An 18,618-nucleotide genomic window follows, 5' to 3' on the forward strand; every position below is an offset into this window, starting at 1 on the left:
GCAAAAAAAAGAAGAAAAAAAGACATCGACACAGTGAAGTCGACTTCGAGAGTTCGACTGTGACGCACGCTCAACCCTCACGAAGACTTGCTTGGTGCTTGATGCTTCCATTGCTAATTCCTTCTAATTTCTTGAGTATCTTGTTGATTGAGTAGCAAAAATCAATTCCCAATTGTTCAATTCGACTCCAAGTGACCAAGCCCTAGCTAAGAATGAAACAAGTAAGAGTTTGAAAATTGAAATTTTACCAATTTGTTTAGGTTGAAATTGCTATGTTTTTATCTTGAATTGGTGAAATTGCTATGTTTTCATTGATGTTATTGACTTATTGATTGATTTGGTGAAATTTTACCAATTTTTGTAGGTTGAAATTGCTATGTTTTTATCTTGAATTGGTGAAATTGCTATGTTTTCATTGATGATATTGACTTATTGATTGATTTGGTGAAATTTTACCAATTTGTTTAGGTTGCAATTGCTATGTTTTTATCTTGAATTGGTGAAATTGCAATATTTTCATTGATGTTATTGACTTATTGATTGATTTGGTGAAATAAAATTGCTATGTCATATTGTCTTTATTGAAACTCAATTTTGATTTGGTGAAATTGCTACATTTCTATGTTTTGACTTTTGATTGAAGCTATTAGATGATTTGATGAAATTATTAGTTATTTAGCTTAATGTTGAATTGTAGGTTACCCTTGGTGGTTTTCTTACCAAAAGACCAAGACCTAATATTAATGAAAGTGGTGAAGGATCTTCTCAAACACCAATCACCAACCAATCAATTCCTTCGGTCTCTAATGCAATTCCACAAACACCATGCTCTAATGAAACTAATGATGGTGTTGATTTGAAAGATCTTCCAAAGGACTCGGCAGATAGGCCAATGATTACAAGTTATGCCTCAAATATAAGAGATGATGTAAGAAGGGCATATTTGCTTCAAGGACCTTGTCAAATAAGGCTACATAAGTTTCCAAAAAAGAAAATAGGTGATATATTAAGAAGCTTCATTCCTTCATGGTTTAACGATTTTGATTGGTTGGAATATAGTGTGAAAAATAAAAAAGCATATTGTTTATATTGTTATGTATGTGGAGACCTCATGGGACAAAAAGGAGGGAGAGATGCATTTGTTTCCCAAGGTTTTGATACTTGGAATAAAAAAATGCATTTCGGACTCATGTGGGTAATGTTGATAGTTTTCACAACAAAGCAAGAGAAAAGTGTGACTTTTTATTGAGAGAAAAACAAGCTATTAATGTAGTCTTGAGGAGGCAAACTGAAGCGGAGTACCATAAATATAAAGCGCGATTACGTGTTTCTATTATTGTTGTTAGACTTTTATTGAAGACCGGTTTACCGTTTCGTGGTAATGACGAGTCAGTTAACTCGGAAAATAGAGGGCTTTACATTGAAGTGTTAAAAGCCATTCGAGAGACTAGTAGAAATATTTTCAACAATAATTTAGAAAATGCTCCTAAGAACAATCAACTTATTTTCCCTAAAATCTAAAAAGAACTTGTGCAATGTTTTGCACAAGAAGTACTTTTGAGTATTCGTCAAGAGATTGGTCAAGATGTATTCGCTTTATTGGTTGATGAATCTAGCGATGTCTCAAAAAAGGAACAAATGGCTTTTGTTTTGCGATATGTTGATAGTCTTGGCTTTGTGAAAGAAAGATTCATTAGAGTTGTGCACGTGAAGGATACATCCTCTTTGACACTCAAAAACGCCTTAAATGAAGTACTTACAAGTAATAAGTTGAGTTTTAGTTAGGTAATTTATTCTTTACTTTTTTGTTACTTCAATTTAATTTAATTAGCTTTGTGTTATATTATTTATATATTTTTCAATTTTTTTATAGATAAGAGGACAAGGTTATGATGGGGCTAGCAATATGCGAGGGGAATTCAATGGTTTGAAAGCTTTGATATTACAAGAGAATGACATAGCTTTTTATGTACATTGCTTTGCACACCAACTTCAATTGGTGGTTGTAGCTGTAACAAAGAAGCATGATGGTGTTAGTGACTTTTTTGAGCAAATTTCGTTGGTGGTTAATGTTGTTTGTGCCTCGTGTAAAAGAAAAGACTTGCTACGGGAACAAGCAAGACAAAGGGTGCAAAAAGGCTTATGTAGTGGTGAACTTGAAACGGAAAGAGGATTAAATCAAGAGACTACACTTGTTCGGGCAGGAGATACAAGATGGGGTTCACATTTCAACACACTCACAAGTCTGATGAAGTTGTTTGCGGATGTTCTTATGGTTTTAGAATTTGTGAAAGTGGATGGAGGGTCATTGGCAAACCGCCAACAAGCGTCCGGAATTTTAGCATATTTTCAATCTTATGAGTTCGTGTTTTACTTATAAATGATGTATGACATTTTACACCTCACGGGTACATTATCAAAGCAACTTCAAAAAAAGATCTAGACATTTTAGAGGCGGCTTCGATGGTTAGAGGGACAATGGACATATTGCAATCTTTAAGAGACACGGGGTTTGCTACCATTTTGCCAAAGGTATCCTCTTTTTGTCAAACACACAATATTGCTACTCTGGAAATGCAGGATTTTTATAATGGTGCGAGAAACCGTACGACCACAAAGACCAATAGATTTCACTTTGAGGTTGAAATCTTCAACACGGTGGTAGATATGCAACTGACAGAATACCGGGATCGATTTAGTGAAACAAGCACCCAATTACTAGAATACATGGGTGCTTTGAGCCCTTGTGATTCATTTTCACAATTTGACAAATCAAAGTTGTTGAATTTGGCTAAGTTGTACATGTATGACTTTGATGATTCGGATTTGATAGATCTTGAAGGACAACTTGAGATATTTTATCACTCTTCCATCAAAGATGAGTGTTTTACCACTTTGAAAGGAATTTCCGAGCTTTCTCATTTGATGGTTAGTACGGGGAAACATCGGTCTTATCCTTTGGTTTATAAGCTTTTAAAGTTAGCTTTGATATTACCCGTACCAACCGCTAGTGTAGAAAGATGTTTTTCGAAGATGAAGCTCCTGAAGACTGACTTGCGCAACAAGATTTGCGATGAGTTTTTGAACGATGTGTTTCTTTGCTATGTCTAAGTGTTTAGATCGACTATGGAAAATTTAAACAATCCAATTATTCAGGAAGTAAAACATGCAAAGGTGAAACACAAAATAAACAATTGACAACAGATAGTAAACAATACTCATAAATAAGTATCCATTACTTAATCATCAAATGTCAATACATTTATATAATTACAACTTTCTAAAATATCTATCTAATCACTAAAACTGATATCGTCCTTCAGACCAATGCTACTCGCATGTTGAACGTGCTTAATCCTACTCGGACCCTTTGTGAAGTGGTCTGCAAGATTCTCTTCTGACGATACCCTCTTGACAACGAGGATTCCTTCTTCTACTCGATGTCTGATGAAGTGGTATTTTCTGTCGATATGTTTGGATCTTCCATGATCCCTTGGGTCCTTGGTCAAGGCAACCGGTCCTTCATTATCGTAGAAAATCTCCATGGGCTGCTTTATGACTGGCACAACTCCAAGGTCTCCAATGAAGTTCTTCAACCATATAGCATCCTTGGACGCTTTACTCGCAACTATATACTCTGATTCACACGTTAAATCAGCCACGATCTCCTGCTTGGAACTTTTCCAAGTCACTGCTCCTCCATTGAGTGTAAACACCCAACCAGACTGAGAACGGAAGTTGTCTCGGTCTTTCTGAAAACTGGCGTCACTATAACCAGTAACTCTCAAGTCATCACTGCCACCAAGTACAAGGACCCAGTCCTTAGTCCTTCGCAGATACTTAAGAATGTTCTTAACTACTATCGAGTGAGATTTACCTGGGTTCCCTAGATATTGAATAACCATGTTGAAAGCAAAAGCCACATCAGGTTGAGTACATGTTATAGCATACATGATCGAGCCAACAACGGAAGCATATGAAACTCGACTCATTTCTGCTATCTCGGCATCGGTACTCGGACTCTGAGTCTTACTCAGCTTAGTGTTGCTCAGGATAGGTAATTCACCTTTCTTGGAATTCTCCATACTAAAACACTTTATCACTTTATCCAAGTAAGTACTTTGACTAAGTCCAATTAGTCTTCTACTCCTATTTCTCAAAATCCTTATTCCCTTAATATAAGAAGCCTCTCTTAGATCCTTTGTAGCAAAAAACTTTCCAAGCCAGTACTTAACTTCCTGCAAAGTTGGAACGTCGTTTCCTATGAGCAGTATGTCATCAACATACAGTACTAGAAAGCTAACTATATTCCCACTAGCTTTGACATATACACATGACTCATCCTCACTCCTAGAGAAGCCAAACTCTTTGACCTTCTCATCAAAGCAAAGATTCCATCTCCAAGAAACTTGCTTCAATCCATAAATCGACTTTTCAAGCTTACACACTTTATTGGGGTACTTAGCATCCACAAAACCCTCTGGGTGACTCGTTTAAACTTCTTCAGCCAACTTTCCATTACAGAAAGTGGTTTTGACATCCATCCGCCATATTTCATAATTATGAAACTCAACTATGGCTAATATAACCCTAATATATTTGATCTTGGCCACTGGTGAGAAAGTCTCATCATAGTCAACCCATGAGGTTTGAGTAAAGCCCTTCGCAACCAGCCTTGCCTTGAACATGTGTACCTTTCCATCCATGTTGGTCTTATTCTTAAAGATCCATTTGCACCCAACTGTCTTACTACCCGGTACATTGTCAATCAAGTTCCAAACTTGATTGCCATACATGGACTGGATCTCGTTGTCCATTGTCTCTTTCCATTTAGCAGACTTAGGGTCCATCATGGCTTCCTTGTAGTTAGAAGGCTCATCCAAATTTACCAGTGTACTATCACTGATAAACGTATCACCATCTATAGTAATATGAAAACCATAAAACTTTGGTGTCATTCTAACTAGAGTGGAACGTATAAGATGAAACGACTCGTCAATTGGTTTAACAGGAATTTCTTCCTCGGGTTGAGCTCTAGTGTCAGAGATTCCTTCACCTCTTGACTCTTGAATTTCTTTAAGATCAATTATACTCCCACTTTCCTCTTTCTGTATCAGTTCCTTCTCGCGGAAAACTCCCATTCGCGCTACGAAGACCACGTTCTCACTAGGTCTGTAGAACAAGTATCCAAAGGACTTCTGTTGGTAGCCAATGAAAATACATTGCTTAATTTGAGGTTCAAGCTTGTCGTGAGTCTCTCGTCTAACGAAAGCTTCACAACCCCAAACCTTGATATGTGCCAACGAGGGAACCTTCCCTGTCCACATCTCGTGAGGTGTTTTGGCAACCTTATTTGTTGGGACTAGATTAAGGATATGGGCGGCAGTCTCCAAGGTAAACCCCCATAATGATATTGGTAGTGAAGCTCGACTCACCATGGAACGAACCGTGTCCAACAAGGTTCTATTATGCCTATCAGCCATACCATTAAGTTGTGGTGTCCTAGGAGGTGTCAATTGTGAAACAATTCCACATTCCCTGAGGCATTCGTGGAACTCGATACTAAGATACTCACCACCCCTATCGGATCTGAGCATCTTGATCTTCCTACCCAATTGATTTTTCGAATTCATGTTTAAACTCTTTGAACTTTTCAAATGTTTCTGACTTATGCTTGATTAAGTAGATATATCCATATTTGCTATAATCATCGGTAAAAGTTACATAAAATCGATTTGCATCCCTTGTGGTGGATCTAAAGTGCCCACATACATCGGCGTGTATGAGATCCAACAACACCTCACCTCTTTCACACAAAACTGTGAAAGGTGATTTAGTCATCTTTCCAAGCAAACAAGACTCACATGTATCATCTGAACTTAGGTCAAATGATTCCAACACTCCATCCTCTTGGAGTTGGGCAATACGCGTCTTGTCGACATGTCCAAGACGACAATGTTACAAGCATGATTTGTATAAACCATTAGATGAATCAATATGCAACACACTATTTCCTAAATTGTCTACGACCATAATAGTTTCATATACACCATCACAGGTCAATGCTTCAAAATAAAATACACCATTATAATAAGCATTAATAGATCCATTCTCATAATTAAAAGAATATCTAAAACCTTGTCTGTACAAACCATGAAACTAAATAATATTCCTCGTAATTTCTGACTAGTAGCAACAATTATTCAAGTCTAAATATAACCCACTACTAAGCTTCAAAGAATAAACACTGATCTTGGTAACAAGTGATGGTCTCCTATTACCCATTATCAGGTTCATTTTCCCAAGCTCCACATTCCTACTTTCTCTTAGTCCCTGCAAGTTAGAGCAAATGTGAAAACCACATCCTGTATCAAGGACCCAAGAATTAGGATGCGATCAGTTTTTAGAAAAAAATCATGTACATACATGTCGAGGTAGGCTTGATCTTGCCATCCTTAATGTCATGCAGGTACTTGGATCAACTTCTCTTCTAATTCCCCTTGTCTTGGTAGTAGAAACACATTGCTTCTTTTGGATCTGAGGCAGGAGGAGCAGAACTGGTTTTTCTTTGGGTCCACTACTAGAAGACCCATCATGAGACTTTCCCTTCCAGCTTTTCTTTAAGGGAGCTTTCCTTTTTCCCCATACCTTGTCCAATAGCCATGACTAGAGCAACTGTAGTAGGAGGAGTGGATTCAACGACTTTTCCTTTTAATCCACTTTCAGCACTTCTCAGCAAGCCTTGAAGTTTTCTCAACGTGACTTCCTCTTTGCTCAAATGATAAGTCATCTTGAACTGATCATATCAAGGAGGTAAAGATTGCAAGACTATGTCAATAGCCAACTCTTCATCAAATTTCACATTTAGCTGCAAGAGACGATCCACCTAGCGTTGCATGTGTTGTAGGTGGGTCGTGATGGACTCTCCATCCTTCATCTTGGTGGTTATGAGTGACCTGACTATCTCATACCTTTCTTGATGTGCTCTTTTATGGTACTTCACCATGAAGTCCTTGCACATCTCATAAGGACAATAGTCCTCATAGAACCGTTGCAGCTCAGGAGTCATAATGGCCACCATAATTCAAGATACTTTGGTAGCATCCTTGTAGTGGGACCTACACTCAACTATTTCTTCAGGAGTAGCTTGTGATTCATCTGTTTCATTCAGCTCTTTGTCGAGGATGTATTCCTTGTCCTCGAAACACAATTCCATTCTGATGTTACAAATCCAATCATTAAAATCGGATCCATTAAATGTCACCTTGGCACAAATGCTCAAGAGAGAGAAAGTGTTGGAGGAACCTGAAGCATTTTTTGAGGTAGACATCTGCAAAAGAAGAAGGACAAGTTTTGATTAGATAAGGAATCCTTAATATAACATCAAAAATGAAATATTAAGGCTAGGACCCAACACAATAATTCACAATTCATAAAAGGGATATCGTAATCCAATTGTAATTATTTGAAGGTAGGTAAATGACAATTTACCAATTCCATCATGAAAACGAAATTTTAAATGAATTAGGTTTTAAATGAAATGAAATTCCTAGATATTTTGAGATTCATTGAACTATTCAATGGCGTGTTGAATCTCGATTATTCCCTTACCATTTGTGACTGGGATACCGAGGATCACAAACAAGGTGTGAATAACAATGCAAATTAGCTTGGTGTTCTCGATGTCATTTACCAGCTAATTGATGTGTCAGTTAGCCACAGACGCTCCATCAATCAATGATAATTTACAAGCTACCCATTGCCACCCTTTGTTAGTCCATGTTAGTGTGCCAGTTAACCACACACGCTCCACTAACGACTTTTACAAAATGCAATGTGCAATTTCATGGATTAGCATCAAATTCACATTTTCCTAAAGTAACTAAGACTGGGAATTTATAAAAACATTTAGTTACTTTATATTATCATTATACTTATTAATAAGAGATTAATGTCCTATCCTACCCATTCGACTAACGACCATCCACTAGTCAAGAATGCGGTGGGTATAATGGATACCCAATGGCGGTCATTTTATAGGCCACTTCCTTAAACATTCCTTATAGACCAACTTCGTGAATTGTAACATCCTGTTTCGGATCGTCCATGATTAGGGTTCGTAGGTTGCAACCCGGGCATGAGGAAGTCTCGAGGTTGGCGACGAGTTGCTAGAAGCGTAGGGCATCTCGTCACCTTTCTGTGGATATGAGGTTCATGGGAAATGGAGTGATATCTAGGAAGAGATGGAAGTTTGAAGTTGTAGTAGGATAAGTCCCTTATTCGAGAAAGGTGGCAACTGAGTACGCTGAGCTTACGTGTGTGTACACTTAGCGTACTCATGTGCATGATTTTTAAGCGGAGCCACCTAGTACGCTGGGCGTACTAGACATAGAGTGGAAACCGTAATTTTGGGTGTGTCCCTATATAAAGAATGAGATGGCCTCATTCTTGGCCACCATTCTCAGATTGCAAACCCTCTAGAACCCAAAACCTTCGTTCATGGAGCTTGTGAGTGCATTTGAGAGCCTTTGAGTGTTTTTGTGTGTTCTTGGAGTGAAGAAGAAGCTTTGGAGAAGAAGGAGTGAGAGACTAGGCACTTGGATATGAGCATATCTATGTTGGGAGCTTCATATAGAGGTATAAAGCTTCACACTTTCTCACTTTTTTGATTTGTGCATGTTAGTAGAGAATTTTAGGGTTTTGTCCCAAAAGTTGGAGACTTTATGAGATATTGAGCTCCAGAGACTTTGATCAACCCCTTTCAGTATATTTAGTTGTGTAATGTCATAAAAATCAAGACTTGGACGTTGGAATCAAGCCATGCAAGAGATATGAGTATTTTGTGATAGAACAGTGAGAATTTTGTGTGTTGGTGACCTTATCATCCATGCAAAGGCTTAAAGTCACTGACTTTATGGAGTAAGAGCCGTTAGGGAGTCCAGATCTAGGATTTGAGTTAATGTCTTAACAGGTTAAGACCAAAGGAGTAGGAAAGACAATCCTAGTTGTACGTTGAGCATAGTTCCAGTACGCCCGCGTACTGACCAAGTGTCCCCGATGGCCAATCTGGATTCGTGAGTACGTTGAGCGTACCAAGGGGGTACACCCCGCATAACCTTACTGTGGACTTTCTGAGCTAAGTCTCATTTTGGGCCTTGTGTGTTGGGCCTGGAGTTTGGGCTTGTTACAATAGAGTTTTGGACCAAAGGAGTGTATATATATATATATATATATATATATATATATATATATATATATATATGTGTGTGTGTGTATGTGCTTTGGTCCCTTGGGTTGGGCTTGCCATTAGATTTGAGAGTTGGGCCTCGGGAGAGCCCATTTATTATTGGCCCTTGGTGGGCCCAATGGGTTTTAGATTATTGATGGGCTGGTTAGTGGGCTACCTTTAGACCTAATGACTGAGAGTTTGGACTTAGTTCCTAATTGGGTTAATTGTGGTTTTGGCTTAGAGATAGAGGCCGGTGCGTAGCAGTAGCATTTATAAGGGTTGTTCATAATCCGAGGTGAGTCTTCTCACTATACTTACCATGAGTGGTATCCTTGTGTGACTGAGATGTCTTATGTGTTATATTAAGTACTTAGATATCCTGCATTATGTCTATGTGATTTATGTTGTGTATTATTCTGTGCTTACTGAGTTAGGACCGGAGGGTCCACCCGAGTTAAGGGACCGGAGGGTCCCACCGAGACACATTGACAGGAGGATCTTATTGTGTTATAGCCTCGAGTGGCTAATGAGTTGTGTGTGGAATTTTGGGGAACTCACTAAGCTTCGTGCTTACCGTGTTATGTGTTTCAGGTTTTTCTCAGGATTGCGGGAAGGCACTGGCTTGATTGTACACACCAGTGAAAGAGTTATGTTTTGAGGATCCTAGATTTTAATCAAACAATTATGGAGTTGCGATTTGTAAATTAAGTAAATGAGATTTTTGTGTAATTTGTTATGAGAATTATGTGATTTTAAATGAAAATTTTGTTTGAAAATTTACATGAGGCCTACTAACGGTAAGACTAACTTTTCTTATACATATATATAAATTAAACTTTTAATTTTATAATAGTATAAGGGTGTATTTTGAACTTTTAAAATACTAGGGTTCTAAAATTTAAGATTTCAAAATTAAACTATTTAATCAAATTTTAAATTATAAAACCAAATGGTGTATTTTTAAAACTTTTCAAAAATACTAGACCAAATTTTAAATAATTAAATTAATAAATTAATTTTGTCTTTATCTTAAAATTTGACCAAATCATTTATCTTAATAAGGATATACATTTACATTTTCAGAAAATTCAATTTTAAGCAGCTAAAACGAATTAAGGTAATTATCCTAATCAAATCAAGATATCAAAATCGAAAAATCAGGGCTCTGACAAGTCAACACGTCGAGTCAGGCAATGAACTCGTCGAGTTGAGTCAACTCATCGAGTTCCATGATGAACTCGTCGAGTCTGATGAACAGGTTGACGAATATGTTCCCTCTTCCTTTGGAAAATTCACTATTGCATCAAATTTAACTGAAAAAACATCCTAGGATTTCTTACCACTGATGGGTTTTGAGCATAACCACATCGTATGTGATCATGCAACCCTAATTGTTTTGGATCTAAGTTTTTCACTAGTTGAACATGCAAATTGAATTCCAAAGCAAAACCATAGATCTAGCATATATAAATCAAAAATCACATAATAAAAGGGTTTTTATGTTTACCTTACTTGTTATGTAGCAATAACAAGAACACCTTGTAGATCCTTGACTCTTGAAAGTTTAGTGCATCAAATGTTGCACCTCTAGTGGTTCACAAACACCACTAGCAAGATGATGAGAGGAGAGAGGAGGGATGCACTTAGAATTTCAGCTAGGGTTTTCTGGATACAAGCATTGGCCGAAATCCCCAAGTGGTGGGGTCTTTATATAGTTGCGGGCTGCTAAGGTTTGCTGGAAGAAACCCTAATTTCCTGCTTAAGGATTAAGCAGCCCATGGACCCATATTAGGTAGCCTTGGACGAAACCTATATGGCCTCCCTATAATTTTCGTGCACTCCATCTAAGGAGTCTAGTATCCTAGTTTCAAAACTGTCAATGATTTGCAAAAACAACCCATATTCCTTTAATTAGTTCCTTTAATCCCAAAATTAATTCCAAATTAATTTATGATTAAATACTAATTAAATAACATGATTTCTAATTAATATATTATTTTTCATAATACATTAATAGATCAATTTATTGTTCCAAATAATAAATTCAACCTTTCTCTCCAAAAGTCATCCTGTCAAGTTGCTAGGGTGAAGGAAACCCAAAAGGACCATGCTACTATCAAATCAAGTACATACAATTTATAGTTATGGGCTTAGACACCTAATCCAACATGTACCTCCTCCGAAACGGACTTGGATATAGTGACTTATGGTGGAGTAGAGACTGGTGTTATTATTGGAGGGGTAGATTCGGTAAAGATAGTGGAGGTTAATGGGATGGAGATCTGAGGAAGTGAAATTCCAACAGAAATCTTTGGTGGTAGAGGTGGGATTGAGGAAATCGGAATAGTTGAAGTGATGGGTGAAGATGGTGGAGTAACGGGTGAAGGTGGTGGAGTAGTAGTAAGATTCAGAAAGGTTTCTCGTAAAATGTTATAAAAAATATAAGAAGATGGAATTGTAGAGGATGGTGGAGATGATACCTTCGGAATTTGTTCAGTAGGAATTGGTTCTGAAGTGGCAGTAGTATCTTCCACCTCGTTTCGGATTGTGTCTTCCTCTCAAATTTTTGTGAGAGTTCTGGATTTTGAATCTTCCTGAGGAACCAGAGATGGAGATATCGGTTTCTTTACCTGCTTCTTGGTTATTTTTGGGGCTTTGACTGTTTTAGAACGAGTAGCTTTTTATTCTCATTTTCCTCCCGTCTTCGGTTTGTTACTCTCCTCTATCAACTTTCATAACTCAGCTTGCATTGGTCTAGCACCAGAAGATGCTAAGTTGTGATACTCGTTGACAATTGCATTATTGGAAGGAACCTTGACTAGCATCCCTTCCGGAATTGAACCAACAAAATTGAAATTTCTTGGGTCAAACATGACAAATGTTGATGTGTAGAGTATCGGAATTGCAGCCATTGTAGAATCATTCAACAATTAGACTTTGAAGTGGCATAGGTCACGGTTGACCAAAATAGATTAAATCGTTCACAAGAAGTCTCCGTGTGACGATTGGTGGAGACAGTGCTTTGGATAAGTTGAGTCCACAAAATAGAACCATAGTCCAGATTGACTGCATGGTATAAACTGTAAATTAGAGTATATAAGAGTTTACTTGTGTTGTCTGAACCTGCAACTCTTTCTGAAAAGCTCTAGAACAACAGTGTGAAAAACCCATTCCACATTGGGGGGGGGGGGGGGGGGGGAGGAAGGGTTTCCTGAACTTTGACAATAGTGTGATATCGCCTATGTTACCCATCTGATAGAACATTTTCAAATGTTGATGGTTGAAATTAATTTAGGATCCACATGAACTTTAGGTAAAGTGAGCCCTAAAAGTTTGCTAAAGTGGGGCTTACTGATTGAGATCTTGTGTGAAGCAACCTCGAAGTGAATGACTTCATCGGCTTGGCTGTAAATGGAAGACGAATATGCGTTAGAGAGAGGAATCATTGGAACATATTCTGCCATTGTTAACACATGAGCTAGTAGCAAGAACTTTAGGCATTCGATCATCGTCCTTAGAACTTCGTTGTAGCGAGAGGAATCCAGATCGATTATCAGTTTCTGGTTGGGCTAAACGTTTAGCATAATGACGGAAGTTGATTGATCAGCAAAGGAGGAATTCTTAGATAAACTTGCCATTGTTGCCTTGAAGAAGATGATGTACAAGAGAGAGCTTTTAGGGTTTTTGCCTTGAGAGTTTGGAGAATAGTGTTTGCGGTAAGAGAAAATAAACCGTCCAAAACTCTTTTATACGGTTTGTTATGAGTGGTGAGAGAAAATCACCGTTCCACATTTCTATATCCCTTAAAATCAGCCTGAAAAATCATGACAGCTCATCGCATGTGCCAGACGTCGTTGTAACAGACACGTGTGTTTCAGGGAATTCAAAAGTCGCGCCTGATCTTGAATTTTCATCTCTAAGAAACTGTCGTTTTAGTATTGACAAATTCAGAATCATCATACAATCTATCAGCTTGAGACCATGACCGGTTCTCGGAAGTAAGTCAACCAATCGAAATTAGAACCAGGCTTTGAAAAATCACAAGGATTTTGTGCAAGAGTGTGCCAAAGAAAAAGAAATAAAGCAAATTATATTTGTGGGATTCTCTGATGTCAGAGTATTGACATGAAAATCATATTGATCATGAGCAACGATCTCTTCCTTTTGAGTCAAGAGAGACTTCGAAGTGCTTGTGTGGTTTCCCGTTGAATTACGATCACCAGTTTATTGAGAAACTGTGAGAGGCATCTTTTAATAGGCTTCAAGGGTGGCTTAAGCTTCACCCAGATTCCGAAACTTGACCTAATTCTAAAATCTGAAAGAAGTACTTGTTTGACCAGTGTAACTATAAGAATAAGTAAGCTTTGAATTTTGTTTAAGTAGCAGGATATAATGGAAATCTAAAAAAAATAGAAATTGGATCTTGATGGGAAGAAATGTCTAAGGACGAGAGCATTTCATTAAGATCACTCAAAAAGAAAAATGAGAGTTCAAACGTATAACGATACAAACCAAAAGGTTTTATTCGTCAATTCCTAGGTGGAAAATATCTAGAACATTCAATTGTTCACCATTAATTCAGAAATAGGTTTCGGATTTTGGGTTTTGGGTTTCACTCAAAATCGTGGTGATAATAATTTTAAGATCATGAACACAGATGTTGTGTAACCATACACCTCGGTGGTAATAGCTAAGAATCTCAAGGGTTACGTTTATGAACATGAAATTAATGGAGAAATTGTAGATTGGTTCCGAAGAGGAAAGTGTACCTCTGCTATATATGAATGACAAAGCAGTTAACTATTAACTCAATGTGAGAAGAGTAAGGTAGCTCGATCACTTATGTAATTTATGTCTTGATTGGGAAGAAATGATTAGAATGAAAGTTTCATTAGGGCTTCAAACATAGAGTCTGAGAGGCTTGGGATAACATGCAACAACATGTTTCTAGGGACGCTTAGCTAGTATACAGTTTCAGAGTTATACCTGCCCCTATCATTCTGAATTGTGGTAATAAGGATTATGTACCTGAGAAAAGAATGTGAATTTTATGAACATAAAATGTTTTTGGTGTTTTTGATTTTTGAAAAGAAAATTAAAATAGAAATTAAAATATTTTCGAGATTTTTGATTTTCTTAAAAACAAATGAAAAAACAGAAATAAAGAAAAATATTTTTGAAATTTTTAAGATTCTGAAAAAATGAAAACATAAATAAAGAAAAATATTTTTGAAATTTTTGATATTCTGAAAAAAAAAATGAAAACAAAAGTAAAGAAAAATATCAAAGATAAATAAATTCAGAATCACAAATAAACAGTAACTTCCGAATCATTTCGAAGCTCGAAATCAACCAGAAGAGACTTAGTGTACAAAGGATACAAATCATTTTTGACACCCTGATGAACAGTTGATTCCGAACCATTGCGAAGCTCGGAACCAATAGGAATTTGAAAGATAAATTCTAAAGCATTTCGAAGCTCAGAACCATTCAGAACATGAATAGTAAATCCTAACTAAGAGGAAGATTTTGGAACTGAGTCAGCTTCAATCATTCCTAGGCCTTGTAAAATCCGATTAAACGTAGCTTCAGGTAAGGCCTTTGTGAAGATGTCATCCAATTGATCTGAGGATCTAACAAAGTGAACTTCAACGTTTTCATCCTCAACATGATCCTTTATGAAGTGGTATCGCAGTGCTATATGTTTCGTCTTTAAGTGTTGCATTGGATTGTGGCAGATCCTTATTGCCCTTTTAGAATCACAATATAGAGGGATAGGCTTCATGTTAATTCCATAATCCCTGATCTGGTTCTGAATCCACACAAATTGTGATGTAGATGAAGCAACAACAATATATTCAGGTTCAGTTGTAGATAAGGAGACACAAGTCTGCTTCTTAGATTGCCAACTGACAAGTTTGCCATACAGAAACTGACATCCCCCAGATGTGCTTTCAAAATTAAGGCTACATCCTCCTAGGTCTACATCAGAGTAAGCTTGTACGAAGAATCCAGAATTCGATGGATACCATAGACCAAGAGAAGTAGCAAAGTGAACTTCAACGTTTTCATCCTTAACATAATCCTTTATGAAGTGGTGTCGCAGTCCTATATGTTTCGTCTTTAAGTGTTGCACTGGATTGTGGCAGATCCTTATTGCGCTTTCAGAATCACAATATAGAGGGATAGGCTTCATGTTAATTCCATAATCCCTAACCTGGTTTTGAATCCACACAACTTATGATGTAGATGAAGCAACAACAATATATTCAGCTTCAACTGTAGATAAGGAGACACAAGTCTGCTTCTTAGATTGCCAACTGACAAGTTTACCATCCAGAAACTGACATCCCCCAGATGTGCTTTCACGATCAAGGCCACATCCTCCTAGGTCTGCATCAGAATAAGCTTGTAAGAAGAATCCAGAATTCGATGGATACCATATACCAAGAGAAGTAGTACGCTTCAGATACCGAAAGATGCTCTTACCGGCCAGCATATGAGGTTCTCGAGGATTGGCTTGAAATCGAGCACAGTAACACACAACAAACATAATGCCAGGTCTACTTGACGTTAAATACAACAATGAGCTAATCATTTGACGATACAAAGTGATATCAACTGGTGGTTTATCAAGATAAGGTGTGAGTTTCGTTCCGAATGCCATTGGAATCACCCACCATTCTGAATTTCGCCAATAAGGACTTTTTGAAGGCTACTTGACTGATGAAAATACATTTTGAACTCTGTCTTATGTTTAATCCAAGGACAAAGTTAATTTTACCCATAGAATTCATTTCAAATTTAGTTTCCATTAACTTTCGAAATTCAACTGTTAAGTCGGGATTAGTTGATTCGAAGATAATGTCATCAACATAAATTTGAATAATCATTAGATGGTTACACTCCTTCTTATGAAAGAAAGTAGGATCAGCAATACCTTGTTTAAATTTTGATTACTTAAGGAATCGAGTCAGAGTTTCATACCATACTCTAGGAGCTTGTTTGAGACCATATAAAACTTTATCCAGAACATAGCAGTGATTCGGAAATCATTCATTCACAAAACCAGGTGTTTGTTCAACATAGATGGTTTCTTCCAGTTCACCATTTAGAAATGCACACTTCACATCCATTTGATATACATCAAAGTTTTTGTGAGTTTCATAGGCATGAAAAATCCGAACAAATTCCACTCAAGCCACCGGTGTGGACGTCTCTTTGTAGTCGATACCATCTTCTTGATAGTACCCTTTAACGACCAAGCATGCATTGTTACGAATCATGTTTCCTTCTTTATCCATCTTATTCCGGAACACCCCTTTCATTCCAACTACAGATGCATCCTTCGGAGTGGGGAACAATCTCCATACTTTATTTCACTCAAATTCATTCAGTTCTTCCTACATTTCTTGGACCCAATCTGCATGATCAAGAGCAATTTTGACATTTTTAGGCTCAATTTTGGAAATAAAAGAATTAAACATGCAAAATTCCAATTTAGAAAATAATGCAGTTTGTTTTGCTTTTTGTTGAGCCCGTGTAAGAACTCCTGAAGATGAGTCTCCTATCACTTGAGATTGTGGATGATCTTTGGTCCATTTAGACATTGTAGGATAATTCTGATCATATGTAGGATCAATTTCAGCATAAACTTCTTCAAATTATGATGTTACATCTGAGTCATGATTTTCATTCTCCCCTGAAAGTTTTCAAGAGACATGTCGTTTGGAATTGGATTCTCCCCCTAGATAGGAATATCAGTATTGGAGTTCAAATTGGAACTCTCACCTTAGAATGTAGCAACAGAAGGTTGTGGAGCATTTGGGAATTCAGAAGCATTCGGAATCGGTTGTTCCTGAGAAGTATCGATGTGTTTAGCAACTTCATCAACTATCTTCTTTAATGCATCTTCTTGATTGGCATTGGCATTCGATTCTGAGGAAAATGATTTTTCAGGCTCATCAAACAGATTTAGAAATTCCTCATATAAATTCAGAAGAGGAATTGTCATAGAATTTGTTGACAGAAAGATTTCTCTAGATTGACAATCTTCTTTCTGATTTTTCTTCATGTAGTTATCACAAAGGTGACATAGTATGTTTCTTCAATCTTTCTTGATTTCTTTTTTAGAACACTATATGCCTTTGAAGTCAAGGAATACCCTAGTAAAATTCCTTTGTCAGCCTTCACGTCGAATTTGGTCCGATGTTCTTTGGAATTGAATATAAAGCACCCGGAACCAAATACATGAAAAAATTTAACATTAGGTTTCTGATTATTCAAGATTTCATAAGGAGTAATCAAAAATATTTTGTTGATGTAAGAACGGTACTGAGTAAAGCAAGTGGTGGCAATGACATCAACCCAGAAGTACAAATGTAGACTCGCAAATGAAAGCATAGTTCTTACATCTTCACAGAGAGACCGATTTTGTCTTTCAATGACACCGTTCTGCTGTTGAGTGTAAGGTGACGAGAAGTTGTGAGCAATCCCTTTTCCAGTTAAGAATTCGTCAAATGCATGATTTTTAAATTTTGAACCGCTATCACTACAAATTTTCTGAATAGGCTTTCGTAATTGTAGTTCCACCTGCTTGATGAAGTCTATCAGCTTCTGAGTTGCTTCAGATTTCTGTCCAAGAAAGAACACCCATGTAAATGTAGAAAAATCATCAACAATAACCAAGATATATTTGTTACCACCAATACTTTCAACGACTGATGGGCCACAAAGATCAATGTGCAATAATTCTAGCGTCTCGATGATTTTGGTATTTATGATGGTTGAGTGACTCTTCCTGCTTTGTTTTTCGAGCTCACGGGCAGCACATAAGTGTTCCTTTTCAAATTTTAGAAAAAGTAGACCGCGAACAAGATCACCAATGACAAGCTTGTTAACATCCTTGAAATTCAGATGGGAAAGCCTTCTGTTCCATAGCCAACTATCATCTGAAGATGTTTTCGTAGGCAAGCAAATAGATGATTTCCCTTTGACCGGATTCAAATTCATAGGATACATCTCTCCGTTCCTTTTAGACTTCGGAAGAACCACCTTAGTTTTCTTCTCTATGATTTTAGAACCTTCGTTATCAAAAGACACCTTCAAACCACTACCTACAACCAACTGCGGAACACTTATCAGATTGTGTTGCAGGCCCTCTACGTATGTTACCTTCCGAATCGAGAATTCGCCATTCGTTATCATTCCATATCATTTTATCTCTCTAGTAGCGTTGTTTCCAAACTTCACTCTTCCGCCATCTTTTAAAGACCGAAACTCTCGTAATTCCTCTTTCCTTCCTGTCATGTGACGAGAACAGTCGCTATCGATATACCATTTGGAGTCATATTGTTCGTCAAGCATAACCTACAAAATTTAGAGAGTTT

At 37.3% G+C, this 18,618-nt stretch overlaps 2 protein-coding genes across 2 annotated transcripts; both read left to right on the top strand.

The window, feature by feature from the left end:
* The first annotated feature begins 1,638 nt into the window (after positions 1 to 1,638).
* Positions 1,639 to 2,380, top strand: LOC145050620 (uncharacterized). The gene is made up of 2 exons (XM_078998844.1): positions 1,639 to 1,752; positions 1,874 to 2,380. Exons 1-2 carry the CDS (start codon positions 1,639 to 1,641, stop codon positions 2,378 to 2,380), a joined length of 621 nt encoding a protein of 206 aa, XP_078854970.1.
* A 98-nt stretch (positions 2,381 to 2,478) lies between these two features.
* On the top strand, positions 2,479 to 3,111 carry LOC145050621 (uncharacterized). The gene has a single exon (XM_078998845.1). It carries the CDS (start codon positions 2,479 to 2,481, stop codon positions 3,109 to 3,111), a length of 633 nt encoding a protein of 210 aa, XP_078854971.1.
* The last annotated feature ends 15,507 nt before the right edge of the window (positions 3,112 to 18,618 follow it).

The sequence above is a fragment of the Lactuca serriola genome, chromosome 5 (genome assembly GCF_051521515.1).
Source record: "Lactuca serriola cultivar US96UC23 chromosome 5, Lser_US96UC23_V15, whole genome shotgun sequence".
Lineage (NCBI taxonomy): Eukaryota > Viridiplantae > Streptophyta > Magnoliopsida > Asterales > Asteraceae > Lactuca > Lactuca serriola.